General features: G+C 38.4%; 1 protein-coding gene across 1 annotated transcript in view; it reads left to right on the top strand.

Moving 5' to 3' along the window:
* Positions 1 to 20,323, top strand: part of Cpeb2 (cytoplasmic polyadenylation element binding protein 2) — a 61,090-nt gene that overhangs the window by 2,358 nt on the left and 38,409 nt on the right. The window contains exons 2-5 of the mRNA XM_012516538.2: positions 17 to 173; positions 2,251 to 2,532; positions 3,254 to 3,343; positions 11,378 to 11,468. Of these exons, the coding sequence (XP_012371992.2) occupies positions 17 to 173; positions 2,251 to 2,532; positions 3,254 to 3,343; positions 11,378 to 11,468 (620 nt within the window). The remainder of the gene's footprint in view (positions 1 to 16; positions 174 to 2,250; positions 2,533 to 3,253; positions 3,344 to 11,377; positions 11,469 to 20,323) is intronic.

Genomic DNA, 20,323 nt, shown 5'->3' with positions numbered 1-20,323 from the left:
GCGGCGGCCGGCTCAGAGCGCGATCGGCCCCGGCAGCCCGGAGGCTCGTACTCTCGTCGTCGGTCGCCGGCGGCCAGGGCTCGGTCGCCCCAACGCCTGCCCGGTCACCTGCGCCGCCGCCCTCGCGGGAGCGCGTCGCGCCGTCTGCGGCTGCCAAGGTCGCCGGCTTCGGGGTGGGCATCGCCTGAGTTTCTGTGTTTTTTCACGCTCGAGTGCCGTCCTTTGGGTTTAAAAACCAAAGGACGTCAGGGTTCAGGGTCGTATGCTTTCCTTGGGGACTTTGTGACAGCTTGGAGCGACCTTCACCTTGGGGAAGGCAGTGGTGGGTTGTGTGTTGAAACTGGGACCTGTCACGAAATACCGCGGGCAGGATTTGTGTTTACCGGAGCCCTTTCTGACTCAAGATCTTTTTCAGTGATCCTTGGTATAGTTTTCTGAGGTGGCCTCAGAGTGGTTCGTGGATGTTGAAAGCTTATTTTTAAGTATCAGCATTTATTCTGGTGATAATTCCGTGTAAGGACATTTTCATGATTAAGGGTTGACAGAGAAACGGAATTTGACCTTAACCGGTGCTTACTTAACTCGTGGAACTTCTTCCGTTGACCGGTTCTCAGGGGTTAACCTTTTAAAGTGTGAATCCTGTCTTAGTTCACCAGAGTAACAGTTAACAGTTCTGGTTGACTGTTTTCTTCACTGCTTTCTCCCTGAGTAAAGAGAATGGGCCCTATAAGGATGAAAACTATGAAATTTTAAATTAATATTCTACTTTACCACGGTTTATGTCATCTTGAGCAACTGTGTTTTTGGCCTGGGGCTTTTCATCTTTTTCATTGGAAACTTGTCACAAAAATTTAGAGGTAATTTTGTGTTAAAGCCATAATATAGAAAATTTGCAGAACATGTACCATAATCCATATTTAACTGCAGTCTGCTTTTGGACAAAAATGGGTCTCACTGTGGGCCCTACGAGATCACACAGCTTTCTTATGGAATTTTAGATCACTGGAAGAGAACTTTGAGCATTGAACCATTTTAATAAGGAAAGTAAGGCTTTCATGCGTGGAGTGATTTGTTCATGGCCCCTTAGCTGTGCTTAGAAAGTGTACATTCGAGATTATGTGAGCACTTGAGAAATTTTTTAGAGGTATTACATATCAGGGTCCTTAAAACTTATTTTGTAAAAAGCAGGTTTAATTTTTCAGCGTATCATATCTATTGATTTTAAGTGACAGCGTGGTACATACTTCCATAGACTAAATCTTTGCATAAAATTGATGTGTGTTAACTCGCTGGCAGTAGAATTACTAGCAATGTGTTCTTGGAAAAGAGAGGGGCTGGGGATACAGCTTAGTGGCATAAGAGCCTGCCTGACAGGCACAAGGTCCTGGGTTGGATCCCCAGTACTAAAAAAGAAAAAGCTGTAGACATGCAGGTTTTTCATTCTTCGATGACAGCTTTTCATGCCATAAGTTCTAGATTAAAATATAATTTACTTTTGAAAATGATTTTAAGAGACTTGGATAGAGATTCATATTTAGATTATTAAAGTTCATAGTTTATTGGCAGTATATCTCAGTGGATCCACCTATGGGTAACATCAGATAATTGCTTAACAGTTCACGGATAAGGGAAATAAAAATATTTTAGAAGTTATAGTAAAACTAGAGTAGAATGCTTTAAAAATTGAATGAAGAATGAAAAAAAAACCTTTTCCTTTACTGTGCTAACTCAAAAGGCATTTTAACTGTAGCAGTACTTGTTTTGGAAGACCAAGATCTAAAAATTTTCACAAGCATAACTGGGGTATTTTAACTGAGAAAGATCACTTAATAAACAAGACTTTGCAGGATATAATTGCATTAGGGTTACAATGTAGATTATGTTACACTTCTGAGCATTTATTTTAAAAATGTATTAAAAATGTATCTTTCTTCTTCATCCTATATACATTTGTTTTTGTAGGAAGAAAGTATCTACATGATTCTGTGTCTGTGAAATACCTGTATAGTAGATAAGAAGGGGAAAGCTTGCCCAATATTAAATAAATATGATCTCAGATAGGAAAATTTCTAGCTAAGACTATTTGTAAGGTACTTAAGATATTCTCTTGCTTTTCTGTCTTTCAGTTCTTGTGGTTATGTCTTAACAGTTTTTAGTGGTCACTGGCATTTTTAGCTCAGATATCTAAAAGCCGAGTTTGAATTCTAGACTGGCTAGAGCCTCTGTTTGAAGTCCCTGTGTTCTCCCCAGCCTCTCCTGAAGCAGTCTCCTTGGAGCAACCATCAGAGCAGTGGCTGGGGCTCGGGCAGCATGTCTTGGGGCGCGATGCATGGCAGAGATCATCGGAGAACCGGCAACATGGGGATCCCAGGAACTATGAATCAGATATCGCCACTGAAGAAACCCTTCTCCGGTAATGTCATAGCACCGCCCAAGTTTACTCGCTCTACTCCGTCATTGACGCCGAAGTCTTGGATTGAAGATAACGTGTTCAGAACAGACAGCAACAGTAACACACTCTTACCCCTACAGGTAAGAATGGTGTGCAGGTGGTTGTGTGTCTGATGTTAGTCTTTCAAAAGAGGCAGTTGGATGATGGCAGTAGTAGAGAAAATTAACAAATTTTTTAAGAATACATTTCTAGCTTTTAAGTACATAATTATCAAAGGGTGGAATACACAGAAAGAAGCTGAATAAAAATAATACACAATGCAGAATAAGCTTTGAAAGCAAGCTTTCTAAACTGTAAAACATTTTGTGTCTTAGAGATTGAAACTTTTAAATAACAGCTTCTTAGAAGTGTATATTTTTATTAATCTCTCGCAGACCACCAAAATTTGCTTTTCTTATAGCTCAGCTAAAATATTATGTAATATAATACAGATTTTTTATGATCAGCTGTCTCTATACCAGAATATGTTTATTGCAGCTGTGACTTTGGCACAGTAATGTTAGAATATTAGAGCTCTTTTATACCAAACTCAAATTTGTCTTCACTGGTTCAATGACCATTTTTGTCAAAATGTACCCTAATATTTATGGTGCTTAGACTTTTTTCCACACCTTTTAATATTTTCTTGGGTTTCTCTTATGTCTGTTGCAAGTGAAATTTATGTTCCCTAAAACTTTTAGAGGCTAGATCAAAGATTTAAGATAGGAAGAATTTTGATTGTTTTTCTCTTTCTTTTTGGGGGGTGGTTGGTATGGGAAGGAGAACTGCTCATTTCTGATGAAAACTTCTATGCTATTGAAGGTGAGATCTAGTTTGCAGTTGCCAGCTTGGGGCTCAGATTCACTCCAAGATAGTTGGTGCACTGCAGCCGGAACATCCAGAATAGACCAGGTAGGCTGCACAGTGTATGTTCTTCAGGATTTTGGCTAGGAGCTTAGTATTTACATTGTGAGTAGGATTTATCATTTACAATTCAATTATACTTATTTATGCATATGTCAGTGGGAATTAAAGCAATTTATTTTTAAAAGATCATGTGATTTACGCTACCTGATATAAAATAGTCATTTTCAAATTTAAATGATGGGTAATCATTGCATATTTGTAAAGCTTAATAAACATTTTTGGGAAAAGGAGTTAATCATATACCCAAGAGCACCTGACTTTAAACATCAGTCAAACTAAACAGATTTTATATCCTTTAAGAATGATTTGCAATTAGGTATAAAGTCATTGTTTACCTAAGATCATGTTTTACAAAACTTTCCAGTATGTTTGCTTCTTGAAGTTTTGGATTTGTTTTGAGATATATTTTTGAAAAGGCCCTGTCTTGGTTTAGTATGTCACCTTTATAAAAACTTTAGCGTCTAGTACTTATTTATTCTAAATATTATTATTGTGCTTTCAGCCTTCACGTTATATATTTTCAAAAACCTTGTGTTTGCGATATGCTATCTTGCTACAGACTGAATTTGAGTGTGTTCTGGGTGCCAGGGACTAAGGACTATTACAGGACACGATAGCTCAGTCCTTCGTAGAGAATTCTGACAGGAACCAAGTTTGGTTGAGTGTAGATTTGACATTCTCTGAGTTAAGTGAATGAAACTGCTATCCTCAGCTAAGGCTCTTTCTCAGTCAATTTAATAGCAAGAGATGATTTTAAAAGTATGTAAGCAGATTAATAATACATTTGTGGGCATTCAGATTTACAGGATTAGCCCTAACTTCAGTAATCAACTCATAGAGTTATTTTAAACAAGTCCTGCCTATTTATCGAAGTTGTCCTGCCAGTACACAGGGCATAGAAATCTGCCATCTCCACTCAGAAATAGTAGCTATCTCATGCAATTGGCAATTTTTATGCTGTTAATATGTTAACTATTAAGCTATTTCTATTTTCCTTTTTACTCTTGCCCAGCTAACTTGTTCTGTGACATTTCCACTTATGGTAACCCTTTTTTAAGTGTTCAAATGAAATATACACATACCAAGGAGGTTGTATATTAGGAAAGGAAAATCATTGTGATTATTTTGAAAATGGTGAGGCAAGTATTTTTAGAGAGGAAAAGACCTGGGTATTCTGAGAGTGTGTGCAGAAGCCGTAGGGTATGTCTGGGTCCCGGGGCAAGGGCAGATATTAAACAGTTAGATTACTGAACTGGCTTTTGTGGATGGCATGCAGCTAGAAAGCAGATCCCCACGAAAACAAGAGGGAAGTGTTCCGAGCAGGCTCGGGAGCAGCTACCAGACAAGAATGCTCTCCTTCCCAGTTAGATTTCAGTCATAGCTATTCTCTTGACCAGATTTGCAACCTTTTACAGATTTTGTGTAAGGGGTTTTTTTTTTTTGGGATAAAGGGTTTTGGTGCTTAAAGATACATTTTTGGTAGACTGTTGGAATACTAGCACTTCGTGTGGGCTCCTGGGCACGGGTCTGATGTGATGAAGTCAAGGGTAGCAGTGGGAAGTGAATTGGACTCAAGAGGAAGGTCTGAAGCTTCAGTCTTCTCCTCCTCGCAGACTCTTTCTTTATAATGTGGAATGACACCAGCTTACCAGTTTTCATCCCTCTGGGTCATAGTTTCCTGATCTCTAAAAGGGGAACCTTGAACTAGGTCATAGTAAGTCCTTTTCAGTAGCTCTGTACTTGCTCTGTTTTGCCCTGCTTCTCTTCCTAACTCGTCCCCCTAATTCTCTGGCCTTTGCTCTTTTCAGACTGTGAGGGGCTTCGGTTCTTGCAGGGAGGCCTGCCTGCAGTGGTGTCAGGCAGCTGGAGTAGTCTGTGACCTTCCTACTAGACTTAGAAGTCATGTCATTGGGTCCTTTAAGTTCTTTCTGGGTTCTTATATAAAATTTGCTCTCTTTCCATCTTTCCATAAAAGGTTGAGGTATTTGAAGTTGAGATTCTTAAAAATACAGCAGCAGCTGCTACAAACTGAATTGGTATCTTAAAATGTCCAAGTGCAAATATTTTAAAGCAAAATTAAATTTAAATTTAAAATTATCAGCAGTGAACACTCAAATATCTGAGATTATTTCTATTTCTTACCTTTTGTCATCATATGCAACATTTTAATACAATTTATTAACAAATATAGTATTTAAACCATTTTTTCCCCTTTTTCCCTACAGTTAACTAGGTCTAGAATATTCTAATCTATAGGGGGCAAATTTTAATTCTTTATTCATTTTTTTGTATGTTAGGGAAAAGTCTACAGGGTGTTCAGGGTCTCACTACTAGATCGGACTCGTAGTGATCTGCCTATTTAAAGCCTCCCAAGATTACAGGTGCCCACCACCATGCCCAGTCTCAATTGCTTGTTAGGGGTGCTGCCAGCACAGCAGGCCCCTGCACCTGCTTGCAGGCACTTTAATCTGTTGAGCTATTTGGCCAGCCAAGAATATACTTTAAAGTAGTATTAACTAGTTATTTTTCAAGAAATCAAACTCAAAAGTGTGATTTCTAAATTACTTTAAAGAATTTTCAATTAGATGTTAAGGTTATAATATTTTTATTCATTAATACTTCTACATTTTATTTTTTATGAGCAGAATATATTTACTGAGAGAAAGAAAGCTCCTGTCCGAGAGAGGTAGTTCCCCAATACTTATACATTTTAAATCACTGTAAATATCCTTTTAACTGAGGTTAACATTATTTATAATTTTACATATGTGTCTTAGTTTTCTGTCACTGCTGAGGCAAAATACCCAACACCCAAGGTTAAAGGAGAAAAAGTTTATTTAGCTCACCGGGTGTAGAGATTTTGGTCTATAGTCTGCTGGCTTGAAGACAGGGTGCTAGGGCAGACAGGCACTGAAGAGGAAAAACAGCTCATGGTGGGCCGAAGGCAGCAAAGCAAGCACGGGCCGACTACAGTTCTTTCTATCATTTCTGTCTCATCCAGGCTGCTTAAGACAGGTCGCACTCACATCCTTAATCCTGGGGCCCTTGGTCCTAGGACTGCACCATGAATCAGTTCCAGCACCACACACTCTAGAAAAAGCCCCACCTAGGACCCTGTGGGACTTTAGAGGACATCTAGACTCAAGCTATGACCGTATGGCTCAGCAGCTTACTATAAACAAAACAGCATCAGGCAACTGCAGTACAGTGTACAAAGCCTGCATGTACAGTGGCCTGTCCCTAAATGGGGGAACAGCAAAAGACTCCGTTCTAGATTTTTGTCTGAATCACACACAAACTACCTGGAATTCGTTGGAGATATGTTCTGCCAATATTTAATATCCAAGCTACTACATATTATGATAAGTCATGATTTGGAGATCCCTTAGACAAACCATTCAAGCCTTAATCCATGTGTCTTAGCCACCATGTTGTCACTGAACTGCAATACCAACTCTTGACACACAGAGTTTATTTTTTCATTTATTAATTTTATTGAGAAATAGCAATGAGACAGTTTCAAAACTGATTGGTAAGACAGTTTCAATAATTAATACATTGCATATTGTTGTTTTCATAGTGGTTATTCATAGAACAACATGCAGATGTGATAGCCTATCCAAACGCTATTAGTACAGATTTTTCTTATTAAGAGAAAGTAGCTGTATAATCTATACTATTTTGTATATACAGATACAAAATGGTCCATTTTATCCCGTTTTTTTGTTTGTTTAGTTTTGTGACACACAGAGTTTAAAGGGGGAAAGGTTTGCTTTGGCTCACAGTTTCAGAACTTCAGGCTTAAACATGGAAGCAACATGGTAGAAGGACCATGGAGAAATCTGCTTAGATCATGGTGGCCAGCAAGCAGAGAAAAGACGAGCTGGAGAGGATCTAGACCCTTGCAGGTCAGGTCCCAGGGGCTCCCACCTCTCGCCAGACCCCAGCTCCTGACAGCGAGTCAGCTACGAGACACTAGGATTCAGTCCTCTGCCAGCACCCTACCTAGGAGTGCAGTGAGCCTTTAGGGGCATAACATCACCTGACATGAAAGGATGCACGCAAGGTGGTCGTGTACAGTGTGTATGTCTAGTAAAGCAGGTTGTGCTTCTTAATCTAGATCAACTTCTGGAACAGAAGACCTTTTCACACTTGTACTTGGAAAAGAAAGAGTGTAGGCTGTGTGTGCATGCTTGCACAATGACACTTTCTTATATTCCTCTCCTGCGTTTAATTCTTTAATTGTACTCAAAATACAGTCTGTATAAGAAGTATTACTATGATAACTCCATATCAATAAAAATCAGTATTAGTGTGTTCATGCTTTTTTAAAATTGCAAAGTACTTCTATTAGTTTTTTATTATTATTTTAGAGAGGGATCTACAAGGTGTTCAGGGTCTCACTGTGTAGATGAGACTCATAGTAACCTGCCTGTTTACAGCCTCCCAAGAGCTGGGATTACAGGCGCCTTTGCGCCACCATGCCCAGTCTCAATTGCCATCTCAGTGCGCCCTGGGGGCAGTTCCCACACAGCTGTATTTAGTTTTTAAACCATTAGCAATTTTCATGAATAATTTTCAAATATTCTTATTTCGGAAGAATATATACTTATTTTATAGCCAGATTGATTGATTGATTGATTGATTAACTGATTTTATGTATTTAGCACAGGGTCTACAGGGTGTCATTACACAGATCAGACTCATAGTGATCCTTCCTGTTTTTCAGCCTCCCAAGCACTGGGATTACAGGTGTGTGCCACCACACCTAGTCTCAATCTTCCTGTCAGTGTGCCCTGGGGGCAGGGCTGGCAATGAACACAGGGGATCGAACCCTGCTCCATGCATCTGCCTAAGCAGGCGCTTTAATCTGCTGACCTATCTGGCCAGATTTTTTTAGAAGTCAGAATTCGATCCCACAGGTTTACATAATGGAATTATATTTATGTATGAGCCTATATGTTTCATTACATTCAAAAGTTTATTTTGAGATGTTATGACTTGCTTGCTGTAGGCTTTATGTTTGTTGCTTTAAAAATCATATGGAATACAACTAAAGTTTAACAATAAAGTTACTAGTTAAAATAGCTTTGCTATTCTAAAGTAGGAATATTTAAAGATCTAAGTTAAGAGCAAAAAAGGGGACCCTGTAAATGGCTATGCTAGATTCATTTGGACACACATATGTAAACTAAAGTTAATACATGCTACTTTATTGAGTGACAATTCTTGTGTTGATTGTATAGTACTTACTAACGTATGTTGAGTAGTTTCCTTAAGACTTTTCCCTTTCACACCTTAAATCTTGTTGGAGAACCATTGACAGTGTGCATAAAATTACTTCAAAATTTTACTGTACTCTAGAGCAAGGTCATACTCCTTGTAGTGCATATGGAAGGTGCCTCTTGCCCTCTCCAGAAGAAGATTCCCTGAGAAATATCATTTGGGTGATATTAATGGTCACTATTAAAGTCATAGATTGAGGAAGATGGGGCATAGGATAACTCTGTTTAAAATCGTGAGCCTGAAAAGATGGGCCTGAACTGTAACACATACTCTTCATATTTCTAAGAATTTAGGGTACGTAGAATATAAAGTATTATATAAGCCCTTATAGTTTACTCTTAGAACCCACATGAGACATCAGACCTTCAGAGAGCTTTGGTTTTGCTTACTTAATATGAACAATTTTTATTGTGACCATTTATAATTTTATTTTAAATATGTCTCAGAACTTTGAATGTAATGATAGTCTTCTCTTGGATGGTTGGAATTTTGATGTTGATACCAAGGGCAGATTAATGTCCCATGCTGGTTTTGTCTTTGTGTCACATTTGGCTTTCTAGTCTGTGGAGAACTCTTGAGAAGCTTTGTAATCCTTTATAATTACCCTTTAAAAATATGGCCTCTCCCTTGTACACATTTCTACAAAGTATTTTATGGTAGAGATAAAGTAGTACTCATGTAGTAGGCATTTGTGGGCTGGCTGTGTTCTGTGTTCAGAAGGTCCCTAGCTTAATTAACTTGGAAGTTTACTGAGACAGGAAAATCAAATTAGTTGAGCATATGATAGCAGATGCCCAGAAGATGGAAGTATGTGCAGATTCTTAAAATGATAAGTCCTTTTTGTACAAAACCATCCACTTTTCTATTCAAGTTTTATTTATTTTTCTAGTGCTTTTAGTCAGAAAACTCAGTTCAGTCCAGTGTGCACCTTAGACCAGTAGTGTCATTGTCACCTAAGGACATGCTAGGAGTGACCACCTCTCAGGCACCACTCCAGGTCAGCTAAATGTGACTGTTGACACATTGCAGTAGTTGTGTGCATCAGGAGTTCAGATCATTCTGGAGCATGCTCAGATTTGGAAACACAGAGCATCAAGAAGGTATAATATAGCAAGTCCAGGGTCTTTCAGTAAAAATCAGACAGGGGAACTAATAGAATTAACTGGTGATAAAGCTAGAATAAGAGCCTGCTGTCTAGCTTTTTTTTTTTTTAAAGACAGGATCCCCTATGTAATTCAGGCTGGTACTGAACTCGCTACATAGCCCAGGCTGGCTGCAAACTAGTGGCAGTCTTCCTACCTCAGCATCCAGAGTGCTGGAATTATAGGTCCGTGCCTCCAGTCTAGCATTCTTTCCATTGTTCAGTGTTACTTTTCACTGTTTTTAATTCCTTGACAGTATTTTGTTTAGTCTGCAATACTGACTCGGGCACCTTAGCTTTGTAATGTTCACAACCATAATTTAAACATCAAAGTAGGGTAAATAAATGAGCATATTCTTGGGAAAACTTCTTAAGTTCCGAATCTTCTGGATTGTGAACCATTTAGAAAAACTTAAACCTGTTATGGGAGGTGGCTATGCATACACCCGCTTCAATAGTACACCAAATGTAATTCCAGTGACTGGCAGTATCTCTTGAAGCACGTAGACCCAGATTAACAAGTGCTTCATTTTGATATGTGTTGGCTTTTTTTCTCACTTTTTCTGATTATTCCCTTTTTGTTTTCAGAGATAATAATTTTCTAAGAGTTTAATGTACCCTTTGAGTCTTCATTGGGTACATTTATGTAAATTTGCATACATGCATACTCATGCCCAAAACTGGGTGGGGAATGGCACTTAACTATTTGGGAAAAAGATTCCGAGACTGTGGGGAAGACGGAGCCACAGCCTGCTGTGACGGTGCTCCATGTGTATTTTCTCACGTACATTGAGTATGTGTTGAGCAGAGCGTAGTAGCATCAATTAGAGGGCAGTGAAAAAGCCAGCTCTTCTAGCAAGCAGGTGAAAGGATGGAATCCATGACTTCTGACAATGCAGAAACAAACTATCCTGAGACTTTATGAAGCAGGAACTTGGTGAGCTGAGAACACATTCATAAGAAGAGAGGGATGGGGGGAAGGATTGCAACACAGAGAGACCAATGTAGGAGACTTTGGAGAGCGATTTGAATGTAAATATTTGAGGCATTAGGCTTTGCTCTGCTATCAGGACTCATGCTTTTGATCTTCACTGCATAGATGTTTATGCGTTCATTGTTATGAACTTCAGAAGACTAAGTCAGATAACATAAAATGCCTGATAGATGTTTAAAGTACGGTGCAATTACGGAATTAAATTTTTTCCTCTTAGATAATTATTTTCCCAAAGCCTGTGTCTTTCTAGATATGTGAGAAAAATTTAGAAGTTAAATAACGTAAATGCTTTCTGTGTGTATAAAATTTCAAGAATCTATACAGAATACCTTACTGTATTACAGTAATATTTCCAGTGAAGTTGGTTTATTTTTGATACTATATTTCAAATATAAGTACATTAAAAACATTGTTCCCTGGTAAAAGACATTGTAGTTCATATGATCCTCAGTTGTGTTGGTGTTTTCTTCAAATATAAATTGACAGCTAAGTAATAGCAACTTAATCAGATGTCCTATTATATAAGAAAATTAAATAGTATATTTAACCTTATTTTGAAAAAGAATTGCATAGGTCATAAGTCTTTTCTTTTTTCCAGGATCGAAGTAGAATGTATGACAGTTTGAATATGCACTCTTTGGAAAATTCCCTTATCGATATTATGAGAGCAGAGCATGATCCTCTTAAGGGTAGGTGACTTTTATTTTTTATTTTTTTTATTTATTTATTTATTTATTTATTTATTTATTTATTTTTTGCAAAACTGGGGATTGAACTCAGGCCCTTGTGCTTGCCAGGGAAGCGCTTATTCCACTGAGCCATCTCCCTGGCCCCGGTAGGTGACTTTTAAAACAATTTTATCATATTCTAACCTGTGTGGTTATCTTACCGATTTTAATAGAAAAATAAGCACTAATAGTACCTATGCCAGCTAATGGCTAATGGTATCTGAAGAGATTTAATGTACTTGTTTCACATGTACATATTCCATGTATATAAGTAAAAACTAAATCATTTTACATTTTTATACAATATTTCTTATTACCTTAATGTAAAAATCTAGTGTACTATGTCAATTTGAGGGAACAGAAGATGAGTACAAAATTAATTATCCTAAAGCTTAGCAGTTCAGAGCAGCAGCTGCTGCTGCTACCTTACACAGTTTCAGTGAATTGGGAGCTCAGGGGTAGTTTACTAGGTTGTTTCTGGGTCAGAACTTTTCAAGAACCCAAACCATAAATTTCTTTGTAAAGTTTCTGCATTTTTAATTCTGGAAAGCCAGTTAAGAATTCTCATGGACACCACAGGCTGCACCAGCCCCGTCTCCGGGCGAGCTGATCTGGCCACCGAGACCACGCCTATAATCCAAGCACTAGGGAGGCTGAAAACAGGAGGATCACTATGAGTCTGAGCTGTGTAGTGAGACCCTGTAGCAAATACATTTAAAAAAGAATTCTGATAAAAGACTTAAGATGCAAATTCTCGAATTGAGTATTGGCAGCACGCTGTTATGCAGCTAAGTTGATAATAATGATCAGATATCTGACCATTTTGTTTTTTTTCTGAATTTTACTTATAAAAGATGTCCTTGTCTTTCTGATTCTTTCATTTTAAGAAGCTTAAGAAGCCAAGAGAGGCTATAGGTGGTGACTAATAATGTATGTTAATGGTATTCCCCTTACAAGCTCATACAGTTACAGTTCAGGTTTTTCTGTTCTATCCAAAAGTCAGCTTAGGTTTTCAGAATCTCTGTGGGGTCCAGTTCTCACCGTTTATGCAGACAGGGCCAGTAGTGTGTGTCTTGGAGCCGCTCCTCCAGAATAGACTGACAACTATTGCATTTTTTCTGTGTATCTCCTTGTCTAGAAAGAAAATACTTAAGAAAATTATTTAAAAATCCTAGTGCATAATGAAGTTAACATTAATGGTAGACAATGAAATTTTCATTGTTACTTCAGTATTCCTATTTCATTGTTATTTCATTATTTTCTTTTTGGAGATGTTGGATAAAATATTAATTGCTGCATCTCTAGTTACCTCAGTCTTTCTTCTTCCTAGACTGGGTAGTTATAAAAGTGGAGGAGAATCTAGACTGGGAAAAGGAAATGGAAAAGGAAAAGAGTAATTTTTTTTTAAATTTTGAAGAGGATTCCAACTTTTTTATTAACTTTGACTATGGGAAAGGGAAAAATGTGCTTAGCACCAACTTTAAGAAGCATTATGGTGGCAGATTTCTTTTTCTTATTGACATATTTTCATTCTATGTGTATTATATATGACAAGGTCAAAGGAAAATAAAAAATCTGAGAAACCTCAACTTAAAAGGATTAAGACTCATACTTGTGCAAATTCCCATCATATACACACTTAAATTATCTTCACGCCTGAGTACTGCCACTCAGAGGGTATTGTTCTTTTCTTAATGGTATAAATGCCACTGCTTCTCGTATTATAAATGTATCATGTGTGCATACCTTCTCCTTTCCACGCTCTGCTCATTGCCCTTCTCCTTTGGACTAGATCTCAGTAATCCACCAAAGGAAGATGGTGGCCCACGGGAGAAAGCGCCAGGGCTAATCTGTTGATTTGCTCCCTTTCCTAAAACTGTGCTTTTAGAGTCCTTCTGTGGCGTATTCGCCCTTCTTGTTCTGTAGCTTGGAGCCGCACTTCACATACATCTCATCTCTTTCTCAGGTTTTCATCCTTTTCAGAAAAGCTTTCCTTTTCCAGAATAAATTGAATCTTATTTTACTTTTGAAAGTATGTTTTAAAAGCTAGCCATTTCCTTCAACTTTCTCATGGGATTTAACGAAAAAGGAGATGTAAGTTTGGAGTAAATTTTAAAGATGAGTTTCTTGTGTCTTTTTGTGTTAATATAAACATTTGTGGAAAACGGCATGGACTTGAGTAAAGAGAAATAATATGTGTCAGTTACCTGTTGCTGCAAAATGGATTTCCCCATAATTTCGTGGCTTGCAATCAACAGTAAGCAGTTCCCATCTCGTATGATTTCTGTAGGTTGGAGTTCGGGAGCAGTTTGCTTGAGTAGTTTTGGCTGAGGTAACAGACAGTTGCTGAGCCTGCTGTCAGCTGCAAGTTCGGCCGGGCGGGAGGGTTCCTTTGTACAAAGGTGCAGGAGGGCGGCTGGCAAGTTAACTTGCAGCTCTCAGCACAGGAGCTTCGCCCATTGCCATGTGGGCCTCTCCACAGGCTGCTTAGTGTTCTCACAACACGTTTGTGCAGTGACAGAGCTCAGTGCGAGTGCCTCAGTGTGGTCCTGACCAGCCCCAGAGGCCCAAGCACTGTTCCCACAGTGCTCTGTAGCTGCAAAGGCAGGCTGAGCTACGCAGGGCAATGAAGGGCAGAAGGCAAGGATGGTGGAGGTAGCTGCTTTCGCAGTGGTAAAGGGCACAGCTGTATATTCACACATATAAGCGAAAGGAGTTATAGTGAGCATGCTACCAGGAAAAAAGTGGTCAAGTAGACATCTGGAATACAAAGAAAGTGGCAGATTACTGGCCCACCTAGAAACTGAGCGGTTGGTCGACTAATAGATGCAGTCCGTCGTCCTCACTTACACCCGAGTTCTTCCCATCAGGGCAGCTGGGAGGGGTGGCCTCTCAGAGTGTGCAGGTGTCACGTGACGGCGGCCAGCAGTGGGGCGGTGAGTGCACTGTATGCTTTGACTATCCCACCTTTTCACCAAATCCTGGCTCTACATTTTGTGAAAAAGAAACCCACGGAATTTGTAGCCCACAGGGAAAAGAGACAGCTTGACGAAGCAGTGTACATCTAGCTAGTGTTAGGACTCTTAGCGAGGAGAGAGTAGAAGACGCTTGGTAGAACAAGGGAGCACCCCACTTAGACTTGGAGAAAAGAAGCTGAGACCTGTAGCCTGAGCAACACCCTGATGGAAAAATACTGGGAGCAAATGTCAGCTAGAGCAAGGGACCAGCATGTGCGGGAGCCCGGCGGGTCGTCACGGCTGAGGAACTGAGAGGAGGCTGTCACAGCAGCTGCCCCGTGAGCCCTGGGCAGGACTCGTGCAGTGGAGCCTGGCTTCCCCGGCTGGAAAGCGCTGATGCACAGCCGCGCTGCCCTAGGAGGCGTGGCGCTCAGCAACCTGCTCTGTGTTTTCTGCAGTGTTTGCGTTCAGTTGACGTCCTACTCTCTGATGACTGCCTTGATTCTAGGCACAGGATTTTTCTTTTTCAAATAAAGAACGGAGTACTTTTTTTTTTTAGTGGTTAAAGAAAATCATGCCTTGCCAAGTGCAGAATCGTAAAATACAGAACACCTTGAAGCTCTTCTCACCGGCCCCAATCTGTGAAAAGGCCTTGACTGTGTAAGCACTTTTTACCAAAAGTTGCTTATCCTCTCCTCTCACAGAGAGGGACAAAAATTTAGTTCCAGCTCATAAAAATTGACTTGAAAACTCTGGGAAGTGTGGTCTATAGAGCAGTTCTTAAAAATGTCTGTCTCAGCAGGTCATGATGTGTTCACGTGTGTACCCTGAGCAGTTAGAGGAAGTTCAAGAAAAAGGATTGCAAATATTGTTTCATGTCAATGAATGTGTTGAAGAGGATGATTTTTTATTTCCACATGTTTGCTGTGCACAGTGGCTATATTCCTGCGGGGGTGGGGTGCATGTGTATGTAGGAGGGAGTGGTTTTCAACCCTTTTGCATACTAGGAATTCCTAAATATATAGGAGCATTTTTATTAACTAAAAATGATTATTAAACTCCTAAAACACTAGAAATGTGACAAACACTTATTTTATGCATCCTAAACTATTGACAAAATAAGTTATTTTTGTAGGATGTGAAGTGGTTGTGGCAGTACCAGATTCTTCTACTTTTCCCTCTATTTTCTCTTAAGGTAAGATTGAAGCACAAAGTTATGAAATAACTGGAATGACTTTTGATATCTTTTGTGAGAACTTGTACTTTGGAACTTAGAGCCTTTGTGTTGGACAGAGGTTCTGAACTCTGAGAGCAGGGTAGCCTTCAGATTGTAGGTCGACACCTATGGGTTTTGGAATCCATGCTGTGTTATATATTGGAAACATGTACTGATTAAAAACCAAAAACTGACAAAATAGCATACTTTGGAGAAGAACAAGGACTAAGGTAGCTATGAAGAATTGGGAAAGTTTAATATATGTATCGAAGCACAGCGAACTGTGAACTGGACCACCTGTTACTGATGTTCTTGCAAAGCGCATCACCTCTTCTTCCAAGGCACTACCTCCTTCCATTTCTTAATCCTCAAGTTTGCCTTTCTTTGGGGTCCAAGTTTCCCAGAGTCATTTTCACAATTGTTAAAATAAAGGTATAGGGAAAAAAAAATGTTCAGATTGAACACTCTTAGTCTCAAACTCCAAAACCCCAAAGTAGAAAATCTGAGTCCCAAACATGATGCCACAGGTAGAAAGTTTCGTATCTCCCCTTATGCCTTGTCACAGTACAAGCCTGAAAGTATTGTACATACTTGTGTGAAGACTGTGACCCAAAGGAGCATTTAAAGCATAAATGAACTTCTCCGTTAGGGATTCCATCCCTAAGACAACCCCGTATGTTTGTGTAACTGTTCCAAAGCTGAGTAAGTGTGAAGAAAAATATCAAAACCCAAAGCTCTCCTGGTCCCATGCATTTTGGATAAGGAACAGCTATCTTGTACTACTGTGTCTTTTTGAAATGTAGTTCAGGGAAGATAGTTGTTTATCCCTCCTTTGTTTTCTGCCTGGTGGGCTTTTAATCCAGGGTCCTGTGCCTGTCAGCCAGGGTCCTGCTGTACCACTGAGCTGCGCCCCTGTCTTCTATTTTTCAAGTAAATAGTTGCCATTTATTTTACAGAGAAGTTAGGAAATGTTACACTTACTTCCCACTTGCTCTTTATTTTCATTTTGCAATGAACACTGGGCTTTAGGAAGAAGAAAAATAATAAAATTTACAACATTTAATGTGAGAGAAATGTACATTTTGTTAAATGTATGCTGACATGATTGCTCTTCACACTTCATCCTCTGGGCTCAGAATTACATTCGTCTTAATGAAAGTGCAGCTTGTAAGAGGTTAACTTCTAGTAGCAACATAATCAGGTTAACAACCAAATTAGAATATGGCTGTAAGAGTTCTTGCTTTAGAAACTTCCCTTGAAATGTGGTGTCATAAGTGGAGACTTGGAAGCTTTATCTTTATGTAGTTGTATTTATTAACAATATTTTTAAATTGAAGGATATAATTGAGCATCATTTCTTCCAGACTTCTTTGAATGTTTTGAGAAGTGATTTGAATTATTACATCTTTTAATTTTAACTTCTAAAAACTAAAACCTGTCTGACAGAAAAAGTTGTGATTTTTATTCATTTGGAACAATTACAGATTGCTCTTCACCACATCTTTCTCATGGTTTTAGAGAAAGATGGCTTTCCTTTTTAAGTGGAAAGTCAAACAAAATGTTTATTATATATAAATTTCAATTCTAAAAGCAAGCACTTGGGATGATTAGGCCTATGATTTTAAACTGTTAACAGAGTTTAGCAGAATATCCAAGTTTCTCTTTTCTCAAAAATATATTTAATGATTTTCATTTGTTTTCTTAATATTTAAAGTAATACTCACTAAAGCAAATTTCTGCAATGATCAAGTTTTTAAATCAAGCATTTTTTACCAAAAGTTGCTTATCCTCTCCTCTCATACAGAGAGACAAAAATTTAGTTTCAGCTCATAAAAATTGACTTGAAAACTCCGGGAAGTGTGGTCTGTAGAGCAGTTCTTAAAAATGTCTGTCTCAGCAGGTCATGATTGTTCACGTGTGTACCCTGAGCAGTTAGAGGAAATTCAAGAAAAAGGATTGCAAATATTATTTTATGTCAGTGAATGTGTCAAAGGGAATGCTTTTTTATTTAGTTCCATGGACTAAAATAACTACAGTTGATATTATGATGTATAATTTTTCTATGTAAATAAAAAACACTTGTATATTCAGATCTTTACCTTCTCTCCAACTGGTTTAACTTCACAGAGAATTAGTCATGTGTGTGTGAGTTAAACAGTGCCATGGGCTAATGTTTAAAAAAATATAAGTCTTCTACCTCATCTTTCTATTTCTCATTCCTGTTTCTTAGAGGCAGCTGATTTGAACTCTTTTGCTCACTGATTTTTCATGTAGTTATAAGTAATATACTTCTGCTGCTTTGTACTTTTTACATTTTAGTTATTATGTGTCAATACCCTCATGTGCCCGCCTTGTCTTCCACCACTGGCCCTACTCTGTCATCTCAAAATAGCTACAGTTTTATTTTTTGTGTAGTTCAGGTATTATGTTATTAAAATAATACAAATAATATTCATAAATCAGTCTGTACTACTTTGTACTATACCATTTTGTTCTTCATACGATTTTGTTTCTCCACAAATTAATCATTGCTTTGTCTAGTTAGCTCAGTTTTTAAGTACTTACCAGTAATTCATTATAAAATTTATTTATAGAACTATAAAGCTTTTAGTAGAAAAGAGTGCATCTTATAGTTATGCAGATTTTGTTTTTCTTGCCTCTGGAATTGTCCTTCTAGAAGTCTACATCTGCCTCATCACATTTGATAGTCCTGGGAACCCTCTTCACTGAGGAGTCTGGGTTAGACCTCAGTGTCCTTTTCCTTGATGGCTTATACCTTTGTTTTGTTAAGTCTGTCTTACGGTAGTTTCTTGCCAACGAAACAAATTTTGAGTGCCTTTGTATATGAAAATATATTTTACTTAAAAATAATAATAGACTGGTATGAAATTAAATATAAGCAATTCAGAATATTAGAGGCATCACTTCACTATCTTTTAACCTCAGAGGTACTCTCACTTTAATGCTATGCTGAAATTTATTCTAATGATTATTTTACTTTTAACTGTTTTCTTTCTGAGAAATTTTAGGATCTTTTCCATGCTTGTGGCTCTGAAGTTAAATAATAATGAAGTGTACGTCTTGGGATGTGTCTATACAATTTCCTGTTCATTTTGTTTATTAAGCTTAACATTCATTTGGATACTTTTCATACAGACATTCATTTCTTTACTTCATGGAAATGTGCAGTGTTTTTCTTTAATAACATACTTTTGATATTGCTTCATTTTAAATTCTTGCTCTTCAAATACTGAATTTATATACTCATTGCTTTTGCTTTTATTTTGGTTTTGAAGAGATCTATCATTGGTTTTACTTTAAAGATTTTTTCTGATTGATTTTAGGCTCTGTTAAAATAATTTTCAGAAGTTTTATATAGTAACTTCCTATTTTTGTTTGATCTTATTTCTTCAAGGGATAATATAGTATTTAAAAATTATTTTTTCAGTGCCTTGTATTATCTAGGCTTCTTCTAAGTTCCTCTGTTCCATCCCCCCTCAGGTTAGAGACTTTCATGAAATAGTTTGCAATTTTACACTCATACTTAAAAGTAAGGTGTAGGAGTGACGATTACAGCCCTGTGTATGGGGCCAGGGTGATAAGTAGTGGCTGCGGTAGGCCAATCACATGAGACCCCAGCAGTGTCTGTTTCCAGTCTTCGCTTGCTGGGAGTGGTCTGTACACACGGCTTCAGGCTTCCGTCTGGATACATCAGGCCTCACTGCAGATCTCTGGTTCTCTTAAAAATGAGTGCTGCATTCACCCTCAGTGATGGCCCCGGCTACTCATTCCCGATCCTTGCCAGGAGTCTGGTATAGTACGTGGCTTATTTCTTGATGGTCTTTCTACAGCCTTAAATTCCTTTTTAGTGATGTTTTGCTTAACGAAGCCACCGCTCACCCTCCACATTACAGCCTCATGACATTCTTAGCATGGCTCTTCTACGATCCTGCCAAATCCTCTCTGTGCCGGCAGCTACACCTCTTGAAACCTTCGTGACTGTTAGTTACTTTAGGGGCTCCAGAAAGCAGTAGAGGTGAACGAATACGTGCTGTCCTCTGTTCAGTAGGAAGCCTGCCTGCCCAGTCACCCCGCAGGACTCTGACCCTTACCAAGTGGAGACTGTTCAAATTTTTTAGAGAATCAGTCCTTTTTACTCTGATTGTTTTTCTTACTTAACTCAGGTTCAATGTTGGTTTGAGTTTTTATATGCATTTCAGTATGTGTATTTCGAATGAAGCTCCGTCAAGGGTGAACAGCCACAGCCGTTTTGCTTTACCTTGAATCAAAACCTATCGTAATGCTGGGAAAATAGGTACAGCTCCTTCAAGTAGTAGTCAAAGGATTGAACCTTTCTCGTAGTAACTCCTACTCCTATTTGTTACAACTTCTAAAAATGACCATGTGTCACATTCATGTACATGGAATAATTGTATAACCATTCCACTATAGGGAGACATTTAGAAGATTTTTAATTTTTTAAATAAAATTCAGTGAGGTTTGTGTTTATTTCTGTAGCATAAATTTAATTACATTATTTTGGAGGCCCTAGAGTACATACCTATGTAGCTACTCTTCAATTTATAAATTTATTTTTAACATGCAAATGCATTCAGCTCAGCTGCCCTGCCAGCGCAGAACCT

This window comes from Octodon degus, unplaced genomic scaffold (assembly GCF_000260255.1).
Source record: "Octodon degus isolate 3935 unplaced genomic scaffold, OctDeg1.0 scaffold00006, whole genome shotgun sequence".
In the NCBI taxonomy this organism is placed as follows: Eukaryota; Metazoa; Chordata; class Mammalia; order Rodentia; family Octodontidae; genus Octodon; species Octodon degus.
Note: the sequence above shows the minus strand (reverse complement) of the source record. Positions and strands in the feature narration are given on the sequence as shown.